This window comes from Zophobas morio, unplaced genomic scaffold (genome assembly GCF_036711695.1).
Source record: "Zophobas morio isolate AGI-343-1 ecotype UQ-CSIRO unplaced genomic scaffold, CSIRO_AGI_Zmor_V1 ptg000004l, whole genome shotgun sequence".
Classification (NCBI taxonomy): Eukaryota; Metazoa; Arthropoda; class Insecta; order Coleoptera; family Tenebrionidae; genus Zophobas; species Zophobas morio.
The window spans coordinates 16,283,832-16,305,773 of NW_026972109.1; the positions used below are offsets into that span (position 1 = coordinate 16,283,832).

General features: G+C 31.0%; 1 protein-coding gene across 1 annotated transcript in view; it reads left to right on the forward strand.

Moving 5' to 3' along the window:
- The window catches only part of LOC135143316 (mitogen-activated protein kinase 1), a 97,421-nt gene that overhangs the window by 61,075 nt on the left and 14,404 nt on the right, over nt 1–21,942 (forward strand). Inside the window, exon 2 of the mRNA XM_064075179.1 lies at nt 12,860–12,986. Within this exon, the coding sequence (XP_063931249.1) occupies nt 12,860–12,986 (127 nt within the window). The remainder of the gene's footprint in view (nt 1–12,859; nt 12,987–21,942) is intronic.

Here is a 21,942-nt window from a genome sequence, read left to right on the forward strand (position 1 = left end):
TCAATTTCCCGATTTCTCCATTTTTCAATTCTTCCATTTTTTAAATTTTCGATTTTTCCAATTGTCATTTTTTTTTTTACTTTTCGCTTTTTAATTTTTCCAATCTTCGATTTTTTGTTTTTCGATACTCTTCGATTTTTGATTTATTTTGACTTATTATTATTATTATGCGAATTTTCGGTTTTTTCATTTTCACGTTCTTCAGTTTTTAGACTTTTCAATTTTTTTACTTTTCGATTTCTCGAATTTTCAGCATTTCTATTTTTCAACTTTTCGAATTTTCAATTTTTTACTTTTCGATTTTCTGATTTTCCGAATTTTCGCTTTGTCGATATCAGAATTTTCAACCTCTGTACTTTTTGGTTTTTCAATTTTCGCTTTCTGACTTTCCGGAAGATTTTTCTATTTTTTCGATTTTCGAACTTTGGAATTTTTGATTTTTCGATTTTTCAATTTTTTTCCTTCTCGAATTTTCAAATTTTTTGTTTTTCAGTTTTTGATTTTTCATTTTTTTTACCTTTCGATTTTCTGATTTCTCAATTGATTTTTCGATTTGTCTATAGGTATCAGAATTTTCGACATTCGTATGTTTCGATTTCTCAATTTTCGCTTTCTGACTTTCCGGAATTTTTGATGTTTCGATTTTCGATTTTTTTGAGTGGTTGAGTGCTTTTTACTTTCTAGGGGTTATCACAAATTTTTTCATTTATTACATCCTCATCTTCTTTTTGTGACTATCTTTTTAATATTTCCAATTAAAATCTGAGTTCGATAACGATAAAAGAAAAACACTCAATAATAAATTCTACAATGTAAAATTAATGATTCTCACCGACTTTGCTAGTTTAACAAAAATACTCCACTGTTTGCTAATTTGACTTTCAGCAATACCACAATTTCAGTTTCACATCATATGCGGCTAGCCCAATTAATTAATTCACCTAGTATACATATGTAGACCACTTCCAGAACAATATTGATCGTGCTTTCACTGTTCTGCCCGTTAAAACCGATGTATATCGTTTAATATTTAAACGTGGCTATAAGTCGAAAGTAGATTCTACCCTTAGGTCTTCATTTTAAATGTATATCAAGTAACAACATCTTGAAAATTCATGTAATAATGTAAATTACGTTATTTGCAGAAATCTTATAATTCCACTTTATTTCACGTCGCTCTTTATCACATCTGCTACAGAGCACCGAATAATCGTTATCCAGCCCCACCGAAATCGATCGAATCGTCCCCTAACTGCACTTTTGCGTAATTCATCGCGTGAAGGGGTTAAATGGTCAAGGTCGTAAAAGAAAAAACGTCAAAGGGCACATTGGTTCGGTTAATATCCGCAGGGAATTAACGAGATGGAAACAGTGTTGACTGTGGAGTTAGCTCTTTAATGTGGTGTTAATTATTAATTAAAAGAGTTTTTTACCATATTTGTACAAGGAATGACTGTGTCGATTAATCCCGTGTCACAGATTCGTTGATTCGGTTTAATTAAACAGCTTTTTTACGAGTGAATAAGGGATGCTGAGGGTGTGGTCGAGGGCAACGTACGCGGCGTCCAGACGCAACCTCGTGCAGGTACTTCGGCGTCGTTTATGACTTTACGTCGCGTACATGTTGATTCTCTTTTATGTCTCGACGATGTACATTCATATTGCATACGCAATATAGTAGAGCGACTTTGTGGAAGGCGGGGGTTATGAGTTTTATGAGCTCGTTGGAAAGATTGTTATGAATTGAAGAGCTTAGGGGGAAAATTTAACCCGGTTATTTTTCTATTAACCGAGATGTTTTCTTTTTATATATTCTTTGCTTGTAGATTTATAGTTATTTGTCGTCTTGAAGAAATGTAATTGTGGGGATCGACTAGTATATTAAAATTTGCTTTGAAATTGTAAGTAATTTTTCTATTCATACCCCTCAAAAAAACTGTGACGTCATTTCAAATTATTCTTATTTCGGATTTTGATGTGTCCGTTTTCTTTCACTCGAATGTCTTTTATTATTATTGATCTTGTTTGCCGAAATTGTTTTCTTATACAAACAATTCTCCTGAAAACTAATGGCCAGCTTTATTACTTTTTCTTTTGCTGCTGCTGTTTGTTCGTTCGTGTGATAAGTGAGGTTATAACCTAGTAAACACGGCTATAGTCCTGAAACATTTCTGAACTGTCTGCTGATGACACTTGACACATTTGGCATTTTGTTACATAAATGCCACTAAAGACGTTTAATAAGCGTGTTTTATGTGAAACTTCCAAAGTTATACCAAAAATCTTTGGAGATTTTTTTTTCTATTTGTGATCTACTTACGCAAGAATTTGTTGACAGCACAAATTCGGCTTGAAAGTAAACACAAATGATCAAGCAAATTTTAATAAATTTAGCACGTAATTTGTTCTTAAAAATACATCAAATCAAATCATGTGGCTGAACTTAGAAAGCTTAATTATATTATGTCAATAAGATTTAAACCCTCTTTAGATTTAAAATAATTTATTTATGATAAGTAACTTTGAAGTTACAACAATTGCTGGAAATATTGGCCCCCCGTTTCATTACATAAATTAAGTTGGCGTTTCATATTCTCAAATACTCGCGTAAGAGCTTCCGACAAAACACGTCACTTTTGGGTCTTCAGTTGTATCCACTGATTGTTTCTAAATAGTGTTCTTCAAAGTGGGGAACAAGAAATAATCTAAAGATGATCGAGATGTGTAGATCTAGTCGTTTTATAGTATTTTTCTGACAAGTTGAGTATGAGATGGGAATTGTTTTGTTAATGTGCGACTTCTTGTTTTCCTCAATAAGTCTCACGAAATAATAACTCACATAACTGAATATTCATAAAAAAATAGCTTCAAGAACAGCAACACCAGGTATTTTTTCACGGAATGACTGAAAACATGAAGGTTTCATGTTCTTTAAAAAAAGACATTTGGAGCTCCCGAGAAAGTTTCACATTCTTTAAAAAATGACAATTGGTACCCTGAGAAGATTTCATATTCTTAAAAAAAAACTAGTTGGGGCTGCCGAGAAGGTTTCATACTCTTAAAAAAATAAAGACAGTTGGGCCCCCTGGAAGGTTTGACGTTCTTAAAAAAAAAACAGTTGGGACCTCGAGAAAATTTCACATTCTTTAAAAAACAGTTGGAGCCCCCGAGAAGGTTTCACCTTCTCTAAAAAAATTGACGGTAGGGACGCCCGAGAAGGTTTCATATTCTTAAAAAAATAAGACAGTTGGGGGCTACGGGAAGGTTTCATATTCTTTAAAAAAACAAAGGAGCCCCCGAGGAGGCTCCAGACTGTTAAAAACAGTTGGCCTCATCCGAAGGTTCACGTTCTTAAAAAAAAAACAATGGGGTTCCAGAGAAGGTTTCAGATTCTTAAAAAAATAGCTGTAACTAGACAGTTGGGGGCGAAGAGAAGGTTTCATATTCTTTAAAAAAACAATGGAGCCTCCGCGGAGATTCCAGATTTTTAAAAATACAGTTGGAGCCCCCGAGAAGGTTTCACCTTCTTTAAGGAAAAAAAAAACAGTCGGGGCCTCAGCGAAGGTTGACGTTCTTAAAAAAAACAATGAGGGTCCCAGAGAAGGTTTCAGATTCTTTAAAAAAACAGCTGTAGCTTCCGAGAAGGTTACACCTTCTTAAAAAAAAAAAAAACAGTTGGCGCTCCCGAGAAGGTTCACCTTCTTAAAAAAAAACAGTTGGGGCCCCCCAGAAGGTTCACGTTCTAAAAAAAAAGAAGGTTGCACTTTCTTTAAAAGAAAACAGTTGGGGCCCCCGAGAAGGTTCACCTTCTTAAAAAAAACCAGTTGGGGCCCCTCAGAAGGTTCACATTCTAAAAAAAAAACAATGGGGATCCCAGAGAAGGTTTCAGATTATTATAAAACCAGCTGTAGCTCTCTAGAAGGTTGCACCTTCTTTAAAAGAAAACAGTTGGGGCCCCCGGGAAGATTTCACATTCTTAAAAAAAAAGCAATGGAGTCTCCGAGGAGGTTCCAGATTCTTAAAAAAATTGTTCGAGCCCTCGAGAACGTTTCACATTCTTAAAAAAAAACAGTTGGGGCCCCCGAGAAGGTTCACGTCAAAAAAAAAGACAATGGAGCCCCCGAGGAGGTTCGACATTCTTAAAAAAAAAACAGTGAAGCCCCCGAGAAGGTTTCACCTTCTTTAAAAAAAAATACAGTCCCCCCCCCCCCCCGAAGATTCACGTTCTTAAAAAAAACAATGGGGATCTTTCAGATTCTTAAAATACAGCTCGTCGTCTGAGAACTTGTTTGATCTACAGACCAGAGCGCACTCAGGCGAATATCGACTTTAAGCATTCGGAAACGATTTGATGTATAAGCCATGATCTGATACACATCCTAACCGGTTTCAACCATAATTTCTTGCTGTTTCAACTTTCGAATTCTCACTTTTTCAAAATTTTAGTTTTGGGACTTTTCAGTTTTTCTCTTCGATTTTACGATTTTTAAATATTTCGATTTTTCAATTGATTTTTCAGGTTTTTTGGTTTTTCAATTTTTCTATGTTTTCAGGTTTCGATTTTCAACTTCACTTTTTTGATTTTTCGATAATTTCTGAATTTTTCTATTTTTTAATTTCTCAGTTTTTGGACATTTCAGTTTACTTATTATTCAATTTTTCGTTCTTACGATTTTGCAGATTTTTGATTTTTCAATTTTTCGATTTTTTTAAGGTTTCTATATTTCGACTTCACTTTTTTGATTTTTCGATTTCTCAGTTTTTCGATTCTTTAGGTTCTCAGTTTTGGGATTTTTCAGTTTTTCGATTCGTCAGTTTTTCTTTCATTTTTCAGTTTTTCGATATTTCAATTTTGGGATTTTTCAATATTTCTGTTTACCGACTTTTCCATTTATACTTCTGGATTTTTCGATGTGTCGACTTTTTACTTTTTCGATTTTTAAATTTTAGATTTCTCAATTTTTTGGTATTTTAATTTTTCAATATTTAAAATTTTACATTTTTCGATTTCTCGATTTTTCATTTCAGTTCTTCGATATTTCCGTTTTTCAGGTTTTCCATTTTTCAGTTTTTGGATATCTCAGTTTTGGGATTTTTCAATATTTTGATTTTTGACTCCTGGATTTTTCGATGTTTCGATTATTTTACTTTTTCGATTTTTAAATTTTAGATTTTTTAGTTTTTAATATTTTCGATTTTTCAGTTTAGTTCTTCGATATTTGAATTTTTCAAGTTTTCGAATTTTTCAAATGTTTCGATTTCTTAATCTTTTGATTTTTCGACTACCTGGTTTTAGATTTTCTGTTTTTCAATTGTCATTTTGTCAAATTTTCGATTTTTTAATTTTTCAAATTTGACTTTCATAAACTCCAAATTTTTCGATTTTTCAATTAATGGATGTTTTGATTTTCCCATTTCTTGACCTTCGAGTGTTTCGATTTCCCTGTTCTTTAGTTCTTTAATTTTTTTATTTTTCGACTTTACTTTTTTTATTTTTACATTTTTCAGTTTTAAGATTTTTCAATATTTCAATTCTTCGGCTTTTCTATTTTTGACTTCTGGATTTTTCGATGTGTCTACTTTTTTACTTTTTCGATTTTTCAATTTTTGGATTTTTAAATTTTAGATTTTTCAATCTTTTGATATTTTAATTTTTCAATATTTCTTAATCTTTCGATTTTTCGACTTCCTGGTTTTAGATGTTCTATTTTTCTATTTTTCGATTTGTTAATTTTTCATTCCCGATTTATCGATTTGATTGTTCAGGTTTTCGACTTATCAGTTTTTCAATTTTTTATTTTGGCCTATTTCGGTTTCTCAGTTTTTTCAGTTTTCCATTTTTTTCGTTTTTTGATTTTTCCGCTTTTCCAATTTTTCAACTTTTAACTTTTTGTTTGTCGATTTCTCTATTTTTCGATTTTTCTAATTCATCACTTTTCGATTACTCGTTTTCATGATCTTTCAATCTCTCAATTTTTGCAATTTTTCAAATTTTTAAGTTTTTATTTTTCGATTTATGGAGATTTGGATTTTTCGATATTTTGATTTCAATTTCTCAATTTATAAATTGTTCCATTTTTACCTTTTCGAATTTTCGATTTTGGCCTATTTCGGTTTCTCAATTGTTCGACTTTTCGACTCCACGATTTCTTGATCTTTTGATTTTTCGATTTCTCGGTTTTGCAATTTTCCAATTTTTCGATGTTTCGATTTTTCAGTTATCCGATTTTTTAAATTTGCGAGTTTCAATTTCTCGATTTTTCGTTATACGGTTTTTAAATTTTAGATTTTTGAATTTTACATTTTTTCGATTTTCTGATGTTTCATTTTTCGATTTTCAGCTCTTCGATATTTCGATTTTTCAATGTTTCGGTTTTACGATTATTACATTTCTTGATTTTTCGAATTTTCGATTACATATTTTAATTTTTCACTTTTTTTTCTCACTGTTAATATCATATAGTGTATCGAAAACAACCACAAAAATTGCCACTAAAAACATTTAAAAATTGATACAAAATAGAAAAAAATCCATTGGATTATTACGATTTCAACAATATTCTTAGTTAAACAAAATATGTAAAATCATCTAAATATGTACCAAAAATATTCACTTAGTCGTTATAAAAACCGACCAAACAACTATTTCCCGTAGAAATTGTAGTCCAAACCAACCAGATCGCTTCTGAACGCTTAGAGTCGACATTGGCTTGAGCGCGCTCTGGTCTGTAGATCAAACAAGTTCTCAGGCGACGAGCTATAGCTCCCGAGAAGGTTTCACATTCTTAAAAAACCAGTTGGAGTCCCCGAGTAGGTTTCACCTTCTTTAAAAAAAAAGACAGTTGGTGTCCTCGAGAAGGTTTCACATTCTTAAAAAAAGACAGTTGATGTCCTCGAGAAAGTTTCACTTTCTTCACAAAAAGACAGTTGGAGCCTCGAGAAGGTTTCCCATACTTAAAATAAAACAGTTGGGGCCCCCGAGAACGTTTCACATTTAAAAAAAAAACCAGTTAGAGTCCCCGAGTAGGTTTCACCTTCTCTTAAAAAAAAAAACCTGTTGGAATCCCCGAGAAGATTTCACCATCTTTAAAAAAGAGACAGTTGGGATCTCGAAGAAGGTTTCACTATCTTAAAAAAAAGACGACAGTTGGGGTCTCAAGAAAGGTTAAGCTTAAAAAAATTGCGATAGTTACCAGAGTTAGGCACACCCGAATGATGGGCAATCAATCAGACAAATAGTAAAAACGAACACATTTTTAATTTTTAAAGCATTTTAACATCTAGGAGAACTGGTTTTACTGAAGAAAACCTAAAAAAAAAAACTAGTAATTGTTATTAAGAATTCCCAAAGTTGTAGGCCACGATTGCAATAGCGCTGGCGATCGGACGGCAATGAGCATCACTTCCGCTATGCCAAAGTCTGATAATTACACTCACCGCCATGAAAAACGGGCCAGCTAATATTTTTCTGAGCACTGTGCTTCGATGTTTTTACTACGCACACTCTAGATGAGATTCAGAATGTGCTTTTAAAGGAACGCGAGAATATCCAACAAGAATAAACAGGTAATTTATTTCGTGGGATGCCCTGGAGAATGACAGCAGTCTTACAGGTTCGTGGGGGAAATACCCGTGATTGACGTCCTTAAAGAGTGTGTCAATGATCATTGGTTTTGCTTTTTTTTGGAAACTTTAATTTTTTTCAGCTTTGTTTGATTATTGAATTTTTATATGTATTTGAATTTGCGATTTTGGGTTTGTAATAAATAACTTCTATAAAATAAAAACTACAGTCGCGGCCCGGAAATCTTGGACGTCAATGTCCTTCCACTGTCACAAGGTATGAACCACTTTTACTTCTTGTAACCTTATTTTTTAGTTTTGTCATTTTTCACACTACGGGCATGCTGACACTTTATTTATGCGATGTGACAAATCTTTAACGCTTTAAGCGTCAAAATGACAATAAAGCATAGACTACATAAAAATTTTCAAATCACTTCCAAGATTTTCTGGCTCCGACTGTATTTAAATGAGGTAACTAACAGGGAAAAATGTAGATATTCCCAATGCCTCCGTACATGCTTAACTTCGACTGTTTATGTTTATAGTTCGAAAAAATTCGACTATTAGCACAATCAAATTACAAGCAGCGGAGTAAAAAGGAAATGAAATTGATTTTGTCTCCTCAATGCAGAAGAGAGGACTGATTCATTAAAATTAACCACATTGAATTATTTTCCTAGAAACACTCTTAAGTTGTAAGAATGACGAACAAATTTAATTAACGATTTACCATGCAAGATTTCACAATATTCAGTTTTTGCAATTTTAAAGTTAAATTGTAAAAATATTGTTATATTTTTCCCCCCATAAATCTGGATGCTAAGAAACTCCACACTAATTCATAAATCACCCATCCAGGGGCATGTTATTTTACAAAATTTAAAGAACATTTATTCGGAAGAATGTCAGGATGACGTTATCATTTTCTAGGGAGGCCATAGATGAATAGATTTTGATTAACGATTTATCGTGCTTCATGTAACCTTAAAACCTTTGCAAGATTTCAGAGTATTCGGTTTTGCATTTTCAAAGTTAAATTTTAAAATACAATTTTGAATTTTTCCGCAAAAATCTGGCTGTCCATGGTAAAAACTCAACACGGATTCATAAACCACATGCGAAAGAGTATCTTATTTTGTAAAATTGAAATAACGTTTCGAGAGGACGTCATCCTATTGTTGGTGGCGATGTTTATCCAAATTTTGGTTAGTGTTTTATGTACCATCTACACGATATTCCTAAAACATATATATAATTTGACAACAATCGACGCAGTAGATTCTGAGATTACCTATCTAATAACAATCCAGACAAACGGCAAACACACAGACAGACGGAAACGGGCGACCTATTTTTGTGTACCCTAAGGGTCATGAAACGTTGAATAAACATAGAAGAAGCTTACGCTCAGGAAATAAAAATCGCACGGTATGTGTGAGGCTCCTAGATCAAAGATTTTTGTAACGTTCATACAGACTTAAATTATTTAAAATCTGTGGTTCACAATTTATCATGGGTAACAAATTATCCGTAATTGGTTCGAAGTTAGGTACATGCAAATGTGTTTTATTGTAGTGTTGCAATTCCGCCTCCGATAATACATAAATCCAATACGATAAATGTGTACAATTTGTTACTGAAGAGTAATGACGAGAATTCTGTTGTATCTAAAGCTATTGCAAACACAACTACATCTATAAATTAAAAATTTAAAATATAACATAAGCCGAAACAAACTTTCCGTGTTGTTGTTATTAACTGGAATATTATAATGTTTAAGAATTATTTTTATTTTTTCTATTTCTATAAGAAAGTTTTTTATTGCACTATTATTATTAGAAATGTATCTGTGTCACGAATAGTTCACACTCGGTAATACAGATTCCTACCAGTCAAATGACCAATGACTAGAAGCTTAACGAACAAAAATTGCATACATTTTTTGTCACTCATTTTTATGAAAACACTCAACAGGGAAAAATTTCTTTTTGGAGTTTCAAGTTTCAAACCCGAAATTCTCGTCTACTGATTTGTCAATTTTTTTGTTGAAAATAAGAAATAAAATACCTCAATATACATAAAGAATAGTATAAAAACCACATTTTACAAGGTTCTTATTGCGGCTGGTTTTCCAAACTTGACCTCGTGCAATAATAAATGGTCTTATAAAACTCGCTTTTTAATGTACTATTTTCTTGTTAAAATGGTTAGAATATGAACATTATTTTTCGAAAACAAAAGTCCTGCAATAATCATGAAAATTAATTTTACGAAAAAATGTTTCATAAAAAAAATGACTATTTCAAGCCTTTCCAGTAAAATCTTATCAAATATAAATACAAAATATCGATAAAAAAGTGTTAATTTTTAATCATACGTAAAATTGTTCATTCCCATGTGATTTTTCAATAGCAATTTCATGATTTGTCACATACGTGTCATTTCATAACACACTTGGTTGGTGGTACCAATTATTGCATTTGTTAATTCAAATTATGACAAGAAATTGGGCATAAAAGTTACGTGGAGACACTCATACCTACCTCCCACATTTTTGATTTGATCTAATTTTTCCAATTTCAAAATCAGCACCTGAAATAATTCACATATTACGCTCAAAAAGTAGATAATTATGAATAAGAAATGATGAGGAAAAATCTTAACTCGTATCAAATCGTAACCCCAGTGCACTGTTGTTATGGTAACATGGGCGACGAAACGTAAAATGATGGCCTGATATTATATCGTTACCATATAACAGGAGGGAAATAACACAAGGGCTTTGATTAAATTGTGTAGAATTTGCGAAAATTAATTAGATGTGAGTGGATTAGACCGTACCCGTTAGTGTAAAGCGTTGGGGCACACTTCGAATTGTAGCTTTTTTCCAAAGTAAAGAACACGCCGGCCTTACAAAATTTACACAATAACTTTTTAATTCAATTATATACCGCCTTTTCTACGGTAATGGACAACGCTGCATGCATACACACTATCAAATAAACACAGGATTTCCGTAGTGGATAGAATTTAAGCTCTTCATTCCTTTATCCTTATCATTACATAATTTACCTCCCTCAGTTGTCAAAGCTTATGTAATCTCTTTAACCTATGACATTTAATTTTAATAACGGTCAGTTGTGTTACTTAAAAGCTAGGGGAACGAGGGGCTTGTTGTAACAGTTTTTAGGAAAACGAATATAATTTGGTATCTATTAGCTGTTTGACCATTATAAAAGTATCTATCGGTAGTCTAACTATTCCCCTATTGGACTGAACAGGCAAAAGGTCAAAATTGTTCATCTTCACTTCACACCAGGCATTTTCTTAAAAAAAGTGCATTGTTACAACTTGCCCCGTGGTTGGGGCTAGTTGTAACAGCCATCAGACAGGTAGTACCAGTAAAAATAAAGCTGATGTTGATACATATTTAGACTTTATTTTTGAAAAATCAACACAACACTTCATTATATACAATTTTTTTTCAGTAAAACTGAAATAAACTTTTAGAAAAAGAGTCAACATTAAAAATTTGAGTGTTGTCTTCCTTTTTCTTAATATATCTGGAAAGCGATATATGGCATAGGTCAAAATTTTGGCTCGCTTTTCGTATGCTAGGTATGAGATTTGTAGAAGTGAATTTGGGATAAGTTGTAACATGTTACAACTTGCCCCAAAGCTATTGTTACAACATGCCCCGTAGCACAATTTTCTACATTTAATTACATTTCGTCAAAATTATGTGGCTTAAGGGTCAAAATGTGTAAGGAATATCAAAGCTGAGTAATTTTTGAGCTACATGCAAAACTAAAAGTTTTAAATTAATTAATAACTGATACGAAAAACCAAATTTTACTAAAGCAATATTTTACATTACTTGGCCAAAACGAGACACGTGCACACATCCACTTACTGCGCTGGCTCAAGGAACAGTGGTTGTGATGACATGATGTCTTATGGTGCAAGAATTAAATTCAGTAAAATACCTGACGTTAAAGAGTTTAAATTGTGGGTAAAAATTTAGTGTTACAACTTACCCCTGTTACAACAAGCCCCTAGTTCCCCTACACATTCACAATGAATAAATTCCAGCTTCCTGATTATTTAAAAAATGAATTCTGCATGCCTTAAAAACAGACCTCGAGGATGCCGTTAAGGGTTTGAAAATCCCTCACACTTCCGATTCAGGAGTTAATTACAAAACTGACTCATTAAAAAAATGTGCTTACAAAGATTTTTTTGATTATTTCACCGTAATTGTAAGTACTTCATTTACAGTTTTAATGCCTCTTCAATTTTGTTTTGTAAATACCCATTATTAGATGTAATCTGTGTTCAAATGGTCTGTTCTTTTTCGCCTGCGTGTAATTTCAATTCTCCAATAAACTTTTATGACTTGACTTTCTGTTGGTGGTTGTGTTGTCAAAAGTATTGTATAAAATATTTTAATATTTAAAAAGTCTTGCAAAAGAATTAAACAGGGATTAAACATTACAACAACAACCAATTATCCAAAAATAATAGTGAGATAGAGTGTGGGTTATCCTTAGAGCAAGATAATGGATAATCGGGTGATGTGGTTGTAATTCCGTCGATACTATAATGTAGTTTTGATATAAATTTGGTATGACATGATTTCACATTTACAACTGTCAAAAAAATAGATTTCGCATCGTGCTCTTGAATTACAATGAGCGGTGAAAGATATGTCCAGTATAAATCGATTGTGGCAAACTATCTTATAGTTGGAAGGCACTTCCACAAAGAAATTTTGTTCGTAATTCGTGTGAGTCAAAGTCGTTTTTGATACATTAAATAAGCATCAAATCCTGTTTACTGAGTCTCTGCTTCATCGATCTTAAATTGCAAGCGCTTAATTTTAAGGTGCGAAAATTTCGTCAACAATGAAAATTTATTAATTAAAAACCACAACATAAACTTTTAATTAAATAGCCTTTTATGTCTTATCAGCAAAGAGTTGCACGCCATAATTAAAGCAGGCATGTGTAGGAGCGGTAAGCCTATAATTAATTCGACATGGCTGAAAATATGTTGTAATGAAACGACCCCTTCATTAAATGTTTAATATTTCGGGAGCTCTTCGTAGGAAAACAACCCGCTTAGTTTTTCTTCTAATTTGACGTTTGTACGACGCTTCTAACTTAATTTTCCAAGTTTCTAACTCGTCCGTAAAAGTTGTATTCACAGAACGTTAAACCCGGCTTTCTCAAATTAGTGTTGTTTTTATGCAGCGAGTAATACTTTTAGAAAATAAAAATTCTCTTTTTTGCAGATCCGCCCTGGACACAGTAACAAACACAAAAGTCGCGATAAAGAAAATTTCGCCGTTCGAGCATCAAACCTACTGTCAGAGGACTCTCCGAGAAATTAAAATACTCACAAGGTTTAAACACGAAAACGTGAGTGTTATTACTGTAGAATTTTCAATTTTGGTATGAACATGTGGGTAGGTAGAAGAAGCTTCGAAACATCTGCGTGCATGTCACTCACTTCATCCTAGATCTATATAAAAAATATACTCATATGACGTCTCCAGCCACATACATTCATCATTTTCACGTCGCGCCGAAATTCGTACACGTTTTTTATTGTGATTGTATTCGTCTATTTTCGCAGAACATTTTGCGAAATCGACTTCATAAAATTTCATTTTTCTGCCTTATTAAAAAGCTTCTTTATTTGCCTTTTTTTGATATCGAGTTTTCGGCAAGTTTGTGTACGCGGATCGAAATTGAAAGTTTGCCAGCGGCGGAGCTCGAAAGTTACTTGAATTTTAAAGTACTCTGTTAATGCATAATTATTAAGTCATTACTAATTTATGATTATCGTTCGTTTCGGCGAGGTTTGTTTAAACTCGCTTTGACATTTTAGGAGTGTTTGTTATTTTAACGGGAAAAAACGGAATTTTGAGCTTCTCTCTTTTTTCTCAGAGGGAGGTTTTCCAAAGACAGTAGTAAATTCTGAGACAGTTATTACTTGCTTTGATCTCGTGTTCACCTTTGGAAATATAATATTGGGAAACTTCCAAGGCGCTCATAATTTTCAGCGCCACTCAATTTAACAATAATTAACAGAATACACGTGTACGTACGTTTTTAATTGCTCGATGCAAAATGTTTATTGTTTGTAGAAACGCGTAGTTAAAACAATGGAAACAAATCAACTCCTACGCTGGCAAATGCAAAATTGTTGATGAACTTTATTACGTGAAATGTGTGTCCTGCAGACAATTAACTCGTGTTAATAATGTCTAGTTAAAACTAATTCGTATAAATAAAACTCTCCTTCCCCATTAAATTTACGATATTACATTAAATTTCCCTCCCTGGAAATTTGTCTTAGAACTTGCCAAATTAATTTTGATGGATTTGCTTTTTGCAGGAACGTTAATAATTTAACGTCTGCTACAAAAAGAATCGGGAGGAAGTTATTATGTGGCTTTTTACCAACAGAATAATGGCTTCGAATATCGCAGTGATATTGTTTAAATGCTTTCTCCGTAAATTTCTTTTTTCCCCAGTTCGAAGAAATCGCATTTTATCTTTCGTCGCACTCGAAATAAATTAAAATTAATTTTTAACTTTACGAGCAATCCAGGTTGCGAACTTAAAGCAGAAGATTGCATTGGAAGTAAATTTGAATATTTTTATGTTTGGGACGGGAGATGGAAGTTGAAGTGGAAATTTATTAGATGTGAACTATATTTAAAGTGAGCAGCTTTCATAAAAATTAATAGAAATTTAAATTCTGTTTGAATTTAGTTGTCGCATATGTGGTCGATTATCAAACGCCGTAATTGTAGGACACGAAGGGTAAAAGGTGAAGTATCCTTTTTGATAAATCGAACTAATTAAAAGTGACCCTCTATACAATAATTTTTTCTTCTACGGGAAGTAGAATAGGATACTATAATCGGGATAGAAATCAAGTATTATACCCGAAGGAAATAATATTAAAAGAATTTCCCTTGGGAGTTCTGCATTAGCAGTTTTCTCGATTTTATTTTCGCCTTGTAATATTTGATTTGCTATATAAATTTAGTCGCCGATTTCAGCCTCCGTGGCGCTTGATACTCGTAATATTTACACAAGTACCCACTAAATAAGTGCAGAAGATTGACGTAAGTAGTGACCAGTGTATAACTTTCTATTGATATTTTTCCAAACGTGTTCTTGGAGTTTTATTCTTTGCGTTGAGAATATTGATGATTTTTTTTTTTTTTTTTTTTTTATTTTATTTTATTGGTTAACGTTACCCAACAGGCCGGAGGCCCAATTACAGGGTAACGGGGGACATACACAACACCCAGAGCAGGGCGGGAATCGAACCCACGACCCAAGGTGTGGCAGGCAAGCGCGATGCTACCTAACCCACCCGGGTCCTCCCCCGGTGATGATGATTAACGACGTTCCCGTGTCCAAAACTGCAACCTATCAAGCATTGGGAATATACTTATAATTCACAACGCATTTAATATTTTACATTCACCGTCAAATATTTGTACCCTTTCACGTCTACAAAAAAGCTTTGAACTGATGCCTTGTCAAAAGTAGTTTTCATTTTGCATATGTTTGCCTATTCTGGATTATTGTTGACTTGAAGGCAGCCCTTGTCATATAATATTGGACCGAAATAATGGAAGACTTGAATACGCAAAATGACGTTTTCAGTGTAAGTTTGCATTTTTTTTTTTTTTTTGAGAGCACTACTCTCTGAAGCGATTGTACGCTGGGTCGTATAGTTTTCGTGACTGGGATGGCAATAAATTCAGAACCGCAGCTTCAACAACTTCACGAATTTCTTCTGGTTCTTTCATTTCAAACCACTTTTATCTTTCACAGCGTTGTTATTGACACAAATTTTGTCTGTTGTGGAGTTCAAAAGGGACTAAATATCGATTTCTTAATTGCTTTAAATTACGTGGCGTGGTAAAGTTTTTCTTTCAGTGATACCCTACAGGAAAGAGTATTATGTATTTCCCTCTTTCGATATATAAAATATATGTACAGAGTTTACTTCATTTCAAATACACGAATTTACAGTTAGACAAAAACAGTGTTAGGAGAACGAATTTAGCGAAAATAAAATTCTATCTATAAGTAATAAAAAAATTGGTCGAAGGTTATTTCGATAGAAGTTCCCTTGTCCTGGAAGTGCAGTCCAATAAATCCCGCTTTGAAATATTGTAACAAAAATTGCGATTTCGTTTTCTGATGACCTCTATAAAGTGGCGTAAATAACACTCCCGCAGCTTTTTGACTTGAATTTTTCAATTTTTTTTTTTTTTTTTGTTACTTCAATTTTACAATATGCATTTCTTCGAGTTTTTCATTTTTTCAATTTTTCGAGTTTTAAATTTGAGTTTCCCCAATTTTCAATTTTCAATGTTCTAATTTTTCGATTTGCAATTTTTCGTTCTGGTTTTTTATGTTCTTTATTTTTTCGACTAGTAAATTTTTCAATGTTTCGATTTTATAATTTTTTGTTTTTTCACTTTTAATTTTTTCAGTTTTTAATTTTTGACAATTTTCTGTTTCGGTTTTTTGTTTTCTTCATTTATACAATTTTTCTTTTTTTGTTTCTTTAATTTCACGATATGCATTTTGCATTTCTTCGAGTTTTTATTTTTTAGGAATTTTCTGATTTGCAGTATCACGATTTTTCAGTTTTTCGTTTCTTACATTTCTCGAATTGAATTTTTAATTTTTTTTTTTTTTGTTAAATTTTACAATTTTCCAATTTTCCAGCTTTGGATGTTTCAATTCGTGATTTTGCAATTTTTCATTTTTTAGATTTGATCTTCTAATTTTTCCATTTGCAATTTTTCAATGCTTCGATTTTATAATTTTTTGTTTTTTCAATTTTAACTTTTTCAAATTTTAATTTCTAATTTACTGTTTCGGTTTTTTGTTTTCTTTATCCCTACAATTTTTCAGTTTTTTTGTTTCTTCAATTTTTTGATTTGCGATTTCACGATTTTTCAGTTTTTCATTTCTTGAATTTTTCAAATTTTTCAGTTTTCCCATTTTTCCACTTTGGATGTTTGAATTCGTAGATTTTACAATCTTTCGAATTTTAGAATTGAGTTTCTCGAGTTTTCAGTTTTTAATCTTATAATTTTTCGTTCCTGTTTTTTATCTTCTTTATTTTTTCGATTGATCGACTTTTTAATGTTTTGATTTCATAATTTTTTGGTTTTACAATTTTAACTTTTTCAAATTTTTATTTCTGGCAATGTTCTGTTTCAGTTTTTTGTTTTCTTTATTTGTACAATTTTTCATTATTTTTTTTTTATTACTTCAATTTCACGATATGCATTTCTTCGAATTTTTATTTTTAGATTTTGCATTTTGATTTGCAATTTCACGATTTTTCAGTTTTTCATCTCTTCAATTTTTCGATTTTTCAATGTTTCTATTTTAGAATTTTTTCATTTTTCGTTTCTTCCATTTTTCGAATTGAATTTTCCATTTTTTTTTGTTTCTTCAATTTTACCATGTGCATTTCTTCGAGTTTTTATTTTTGAATTTTTCAGAGTGAATGTTCCAATTCGTAGATTTTGCAATTTTTCATTTTTTAGATTTGATCTTCTAATTTTTCCATTTGCATTTGTTTTTTCAATTTTAACTTTTTCAAATTTTAATTTCTGGCAATTTTCTGTATCGGTTTTTTGTTTTCTTGATCTCTACAATTTTTCTTTTTTTTTTTTTTGTTTCTTCAATTTCTCGAATTGAATTTTTCAATTTTCTTCAAAATTTTCAGTTTTCCGATTTTCCAACTTTGGATGTTTGAATTCGTAGATTTTACAATTTTGCGATTCTGAGAATTGAGTTTCTCGAGTTTTGAATTTTTAATCTTATAACTTTTCGATTTGCAATTTTTCGTCCTTGTTTTTTATCTTATTTATTTTTTCGATTAATCGATTTTTCAATGTTTCCATTTTTTAATTTTTTGTTTTTTCAAATTTTAATTTCTGGCAATTTTCAGTTTCGGCTTTTTGTTTTCTTTATTTGTACAATTTTTCGTCTATTTTTTACTTCAATTTTACGATATGCATTTCTTCGAGTTTTGATTTTTAGATTTTGCAATTTTTTGATTTGCAATTTCACGATTTTTCAGTTTTTCATTTCTTCAATTTTTCGATTTTTCAATGTTCCGATTTTAAAATTTTTTCAGTTTTTGGTTTCTTCAATTTTTTTTGCTTCTTCAGTGTTACCATGTGCATCTATTCGAGTTTTTATTTTTAAATGTTTCAGTTTTCAAATTTTTCGATTTGCAATTATACGAAATGTCAGTATTTAATTTTTTATTTGTTACATTTTTGAATTTTTCATTTTTTTAATTTTTCGATTTGCAATTTTTCGTTTGGGTTTTATTTTCTTAATTTTTTCGGTTTTTCAATGCTCTAATTTTCTAATTTTTTTTTTTCTGTATGAAAATTTCCAATTTTTCTATTTTCAATTTTTAATATATTATTTTCCGATTTTTCAGCTTTTAAATTTTTTTATTTTGCCTTTTTCCAATTTTAGATCTTTCAGTTTCTGGATTTTTCTATTTTTCGCTTCTTCAATTTTTGGGTTTCAATTTTTCTAGTTTTCATTTCAAATGGATATCTAACAATAATTGTAATTTTTACAATTTTGAAACTTTCCTTTATTTGATTTTTCAGTTTTACAATTCTTGATGTTTAATTTTCCAGTTTTTTTTTCAGTGTTACCGTTTTTCGACTTTACAATAATTTTGACGATCTATAATTTTCGACTTTACAATTTTTGGAGTTTCCAATTTTTCGATTCGGTTCTATTTTTCTTCTTTTCCATTTCTCGGTTAATTAATTTTTTTCGATTTTTTTATCTTCGAAATTACTGGACTATAATGTAGATGGAAAAAGCTAACTAAAAATTGGCTAATCATCCTCACCACCAATTTGATAACTTTATCACCAAAATTTACAATACTAAATTTCTTTCTATTTTTAAATGTTTCCTTTCCTCAATTTTTCAAGCCCTTGTTTTCTAATTTTCATTTTTCCGATTTTTCTATTTTCATTTTCTCGATTTTGTAACATAGTTTTTTGTTTTTTCATTTCCTTTATTTTTTTGAATATTTCTTTCAATTTTATAATTTTTCGTTTATTCAGTTCTTTAAATTTTCAATCGTTGATTTTTCAATTTTCCAGTTTTTAAATTTTTCAATTTGGCAATTTTTGAGTTTCTCAATTATCCCATTTTTTGATTTGTTTAATTTTCAATATTTCGATTTGACAATATTTCGTTTTTCGACTATGTTTCTCAATTTCTAATTTCGATTTTTGAATTTTTAAATTTTTTAGTTTTCCGATTTTCTAACTTTGGATATTGCAGTTCGTAGATTTTATAGTTTTTTGATTTGCACTTATACGAAATTTCAGTATTGAATTTTTTTTTACATTTTTGAATTTTTCATTTCTTCAATTTTTCGGTTTTTCAATGTTCTAATTTTCTAATTTTTCTTTTTTCTCATATGAAAATGTTCAGTTTTTCTATTTTCTATTTTTAGATATATAATTTTCCTATTTTTCAGCTTTTAGATTTTTTTATTTAACCTTTTTCCAATTATAGATTTTTCAGTTTCTGAATTTTTCAATTGTTCAGGTCTTCAATTTTTCGATTTGCTACTTTTCGATTTTTCAGCGTTTAGATTTTTTAATTTTGCCTTTTTCCAATTTTAGATTTTGAAGTTTCTGGATTTTTCAATTTTTCGTTTCTTCAATTTTTGAGTCTAAGTTCACTTTTTCATTTATTTGATTTTTCAATTTTTAATAAATTTAAATAATTTCTTGGTATTTAATTTTCCAGTTTTTTTATCTTTCATTATTACAGCTTTCTTCTTTTCAATTGTTCGATTTTTAGTTTTTCAAAGTTTCGATTTTGCAATTTTTGTTTTTGTCAGTATTTCGATTTTTCAACTTTCCGATTCACCAAAATGAAAAAATGAATAAGTATAAAATGAGAACTTTGCAAAATCTAAAAATTGGAGGTCAAGAACTTGAAAAATCGAAAGATTAAAAATTGAGAAACAATCGAAAAACTTCAAAACAGAAAAAACGAAATATTGTCAAATCGAAATATTGAAAATTAAAAAAATTGGAAAATCGAATAGTTGAGAAATTCAAAAATTGCAAAATTGAAATTTTGAAGAACTGAATAAACGAGAAATTACAAAATCGAGAAAATGAAAATTGAAAAATGAGAAATTTGAAAAATTAAAATCAAGGGCTTGAAAAATCGAGGAAACGAAAAATTGAAAAATGGAAAATTTTCAAAATTGAATTTTTTTATTTATTTAGCGCGATTACGATAACCTTAAAACATTTGCAAGATTTCAGAACATTCGATTTTGCAGTTTCAAAGTTAAATTGCAAAATGTTATAAAATTTTGATTTTTTTTTCGAAAAGTCTGGATTTCTAGGGTGAAAATTCTATACGGATTCATACATAAATTACAAAAATAAAAAGAAATTTACTATTATAAAATTTTGAGATAAAATTATCAAATGATTGGCCAATTTTTAGTTTGTCTTTTACCATCTACATTATAGTCATAATAGACATACATTATTTGACAACAATCGGTCCAGTAATTTCGAAGATTATGTGTCTAACAAAACAATAAACAGACAGACGGAAACGGGAACCATATTTTTCGTATTCTAGAAGTCATGAAACCTGAAAAAACATGAAACTGGCAATTCGCCCAATTACTGTAAAACCTAAAACTGAACATGTAACAGAATTTAATATACAAGAATCAAATGACATTTTGAGGGTCTTCGGCCTGCTTGACTAATCCACCGACATAAAAATGTTTGATTTAACTTTTTTTACTGGTAAAATAATGTAGAGGCGCACCATCCTGTGGATAATGAATATTGATTATCTAAAATTTGCTTCGTTCAAATATTGTTACAGAAGGGATCTTTAAACTGTATACAGTTGTTTAAATGCAAGCGAGTGTTTTTACTAAATCTGCTATGGTTCACTCAAAATCTTTAATCATGAATCTTTAACATCTTCTGAATGGCACTTTCGGAAGCATTTATAACCGACGTAGAATTGAGTTGGATGGATTTACACTAACTATACGCTCCAAGTTCAATATTGAAGTTGCGAACATTCAAAGAGCGGTGTGGATAATGATTTTTATTTAATATATTGTCAACCATCCGACCTAGATTTATTGCGCTGCGAAATCCTTCTAGAACATTAATTATTACACATCAAGTTTAATAAAACCTGAACGATGCACTGTTAAAAAAATACGTGCTTTTTTCCGTATAGGTTTATTTTACTTGCACTTTTATTGTGCTGCCGACTAGTTGCGTGTTTTTCGACTAAATGCTTCCATTGTAGTGTATCGATTTGTTTATGTCAAATACTTCTTTGGCGAGAAAAAGCTTTTACTTCAGTTTTTGCTTATACAAACGGAAGGATTCACTACTGTTTGTAAAAGCAAAAGCTTTTGCTCGTCTTTATTCATACGTTCATGAATTATAATTACGACGGGAAAGATTCCGCTAAATTAAACAGATGTTTTTCGCCACTGAGGCGACACTCCACACCTATCAAAAAATGCAATGAAACCTTTTTCCTACATTTTTGCCTCATAAAGTTGCAGTTATTAATTTTTCTTAAATTAATTGCGTCCTTAAGCATGTAAATGTATGAAAATATTGCTTTATGTTTTTTATTTAACTATTCCTGCGTAATAGTATTTGAAATTGTAAAGAGAAAGAGAAAGGTTTTCCTCTGCGTACGATGGTTTTTACGTGCACCATTGTTAATTTTATGCGAGAGCTTCAGCGTCTGTGCCCTCCAGCAACTTAATAAAACAGAGAAAAGGTTGGGTGAAAATTATTCCAAGAGCAGTGCAGACACAGGCCCTATTTTTGTAGTAAATCACATAGAACTTTTATAACGTTTTAAAATGCTAAAATTGACAACGTCTTTAAATTTTAGAGGTCACCACGGAGATATGAAAAAGTGGTTACAATGTTTGTTTTTCGATATTCCAAAGTAAACTGAAAATTGAAATAAAAAAAAATTATTAATTTGTTCGTTGGTTCGTAACAGAATTTCTATTGCGTTCGCTGATACGAATAATTCAGCGATTTTATATCTTCGTTTGCAGTTAAATGTTTTGTTTGCGCATATCAATTATCATTCATTTATAAATTAGTGCCACCGAGGATTAGAACTCAAACACGCTTATGATCAAAGTAAAATCTACTAATAAAGTTAATTCACAAAGGTAATGGAGGAACGCCAAACATTATTAATCCGGCGAGTTCAAGTAAAATTTTTTCCAAACCAGTGA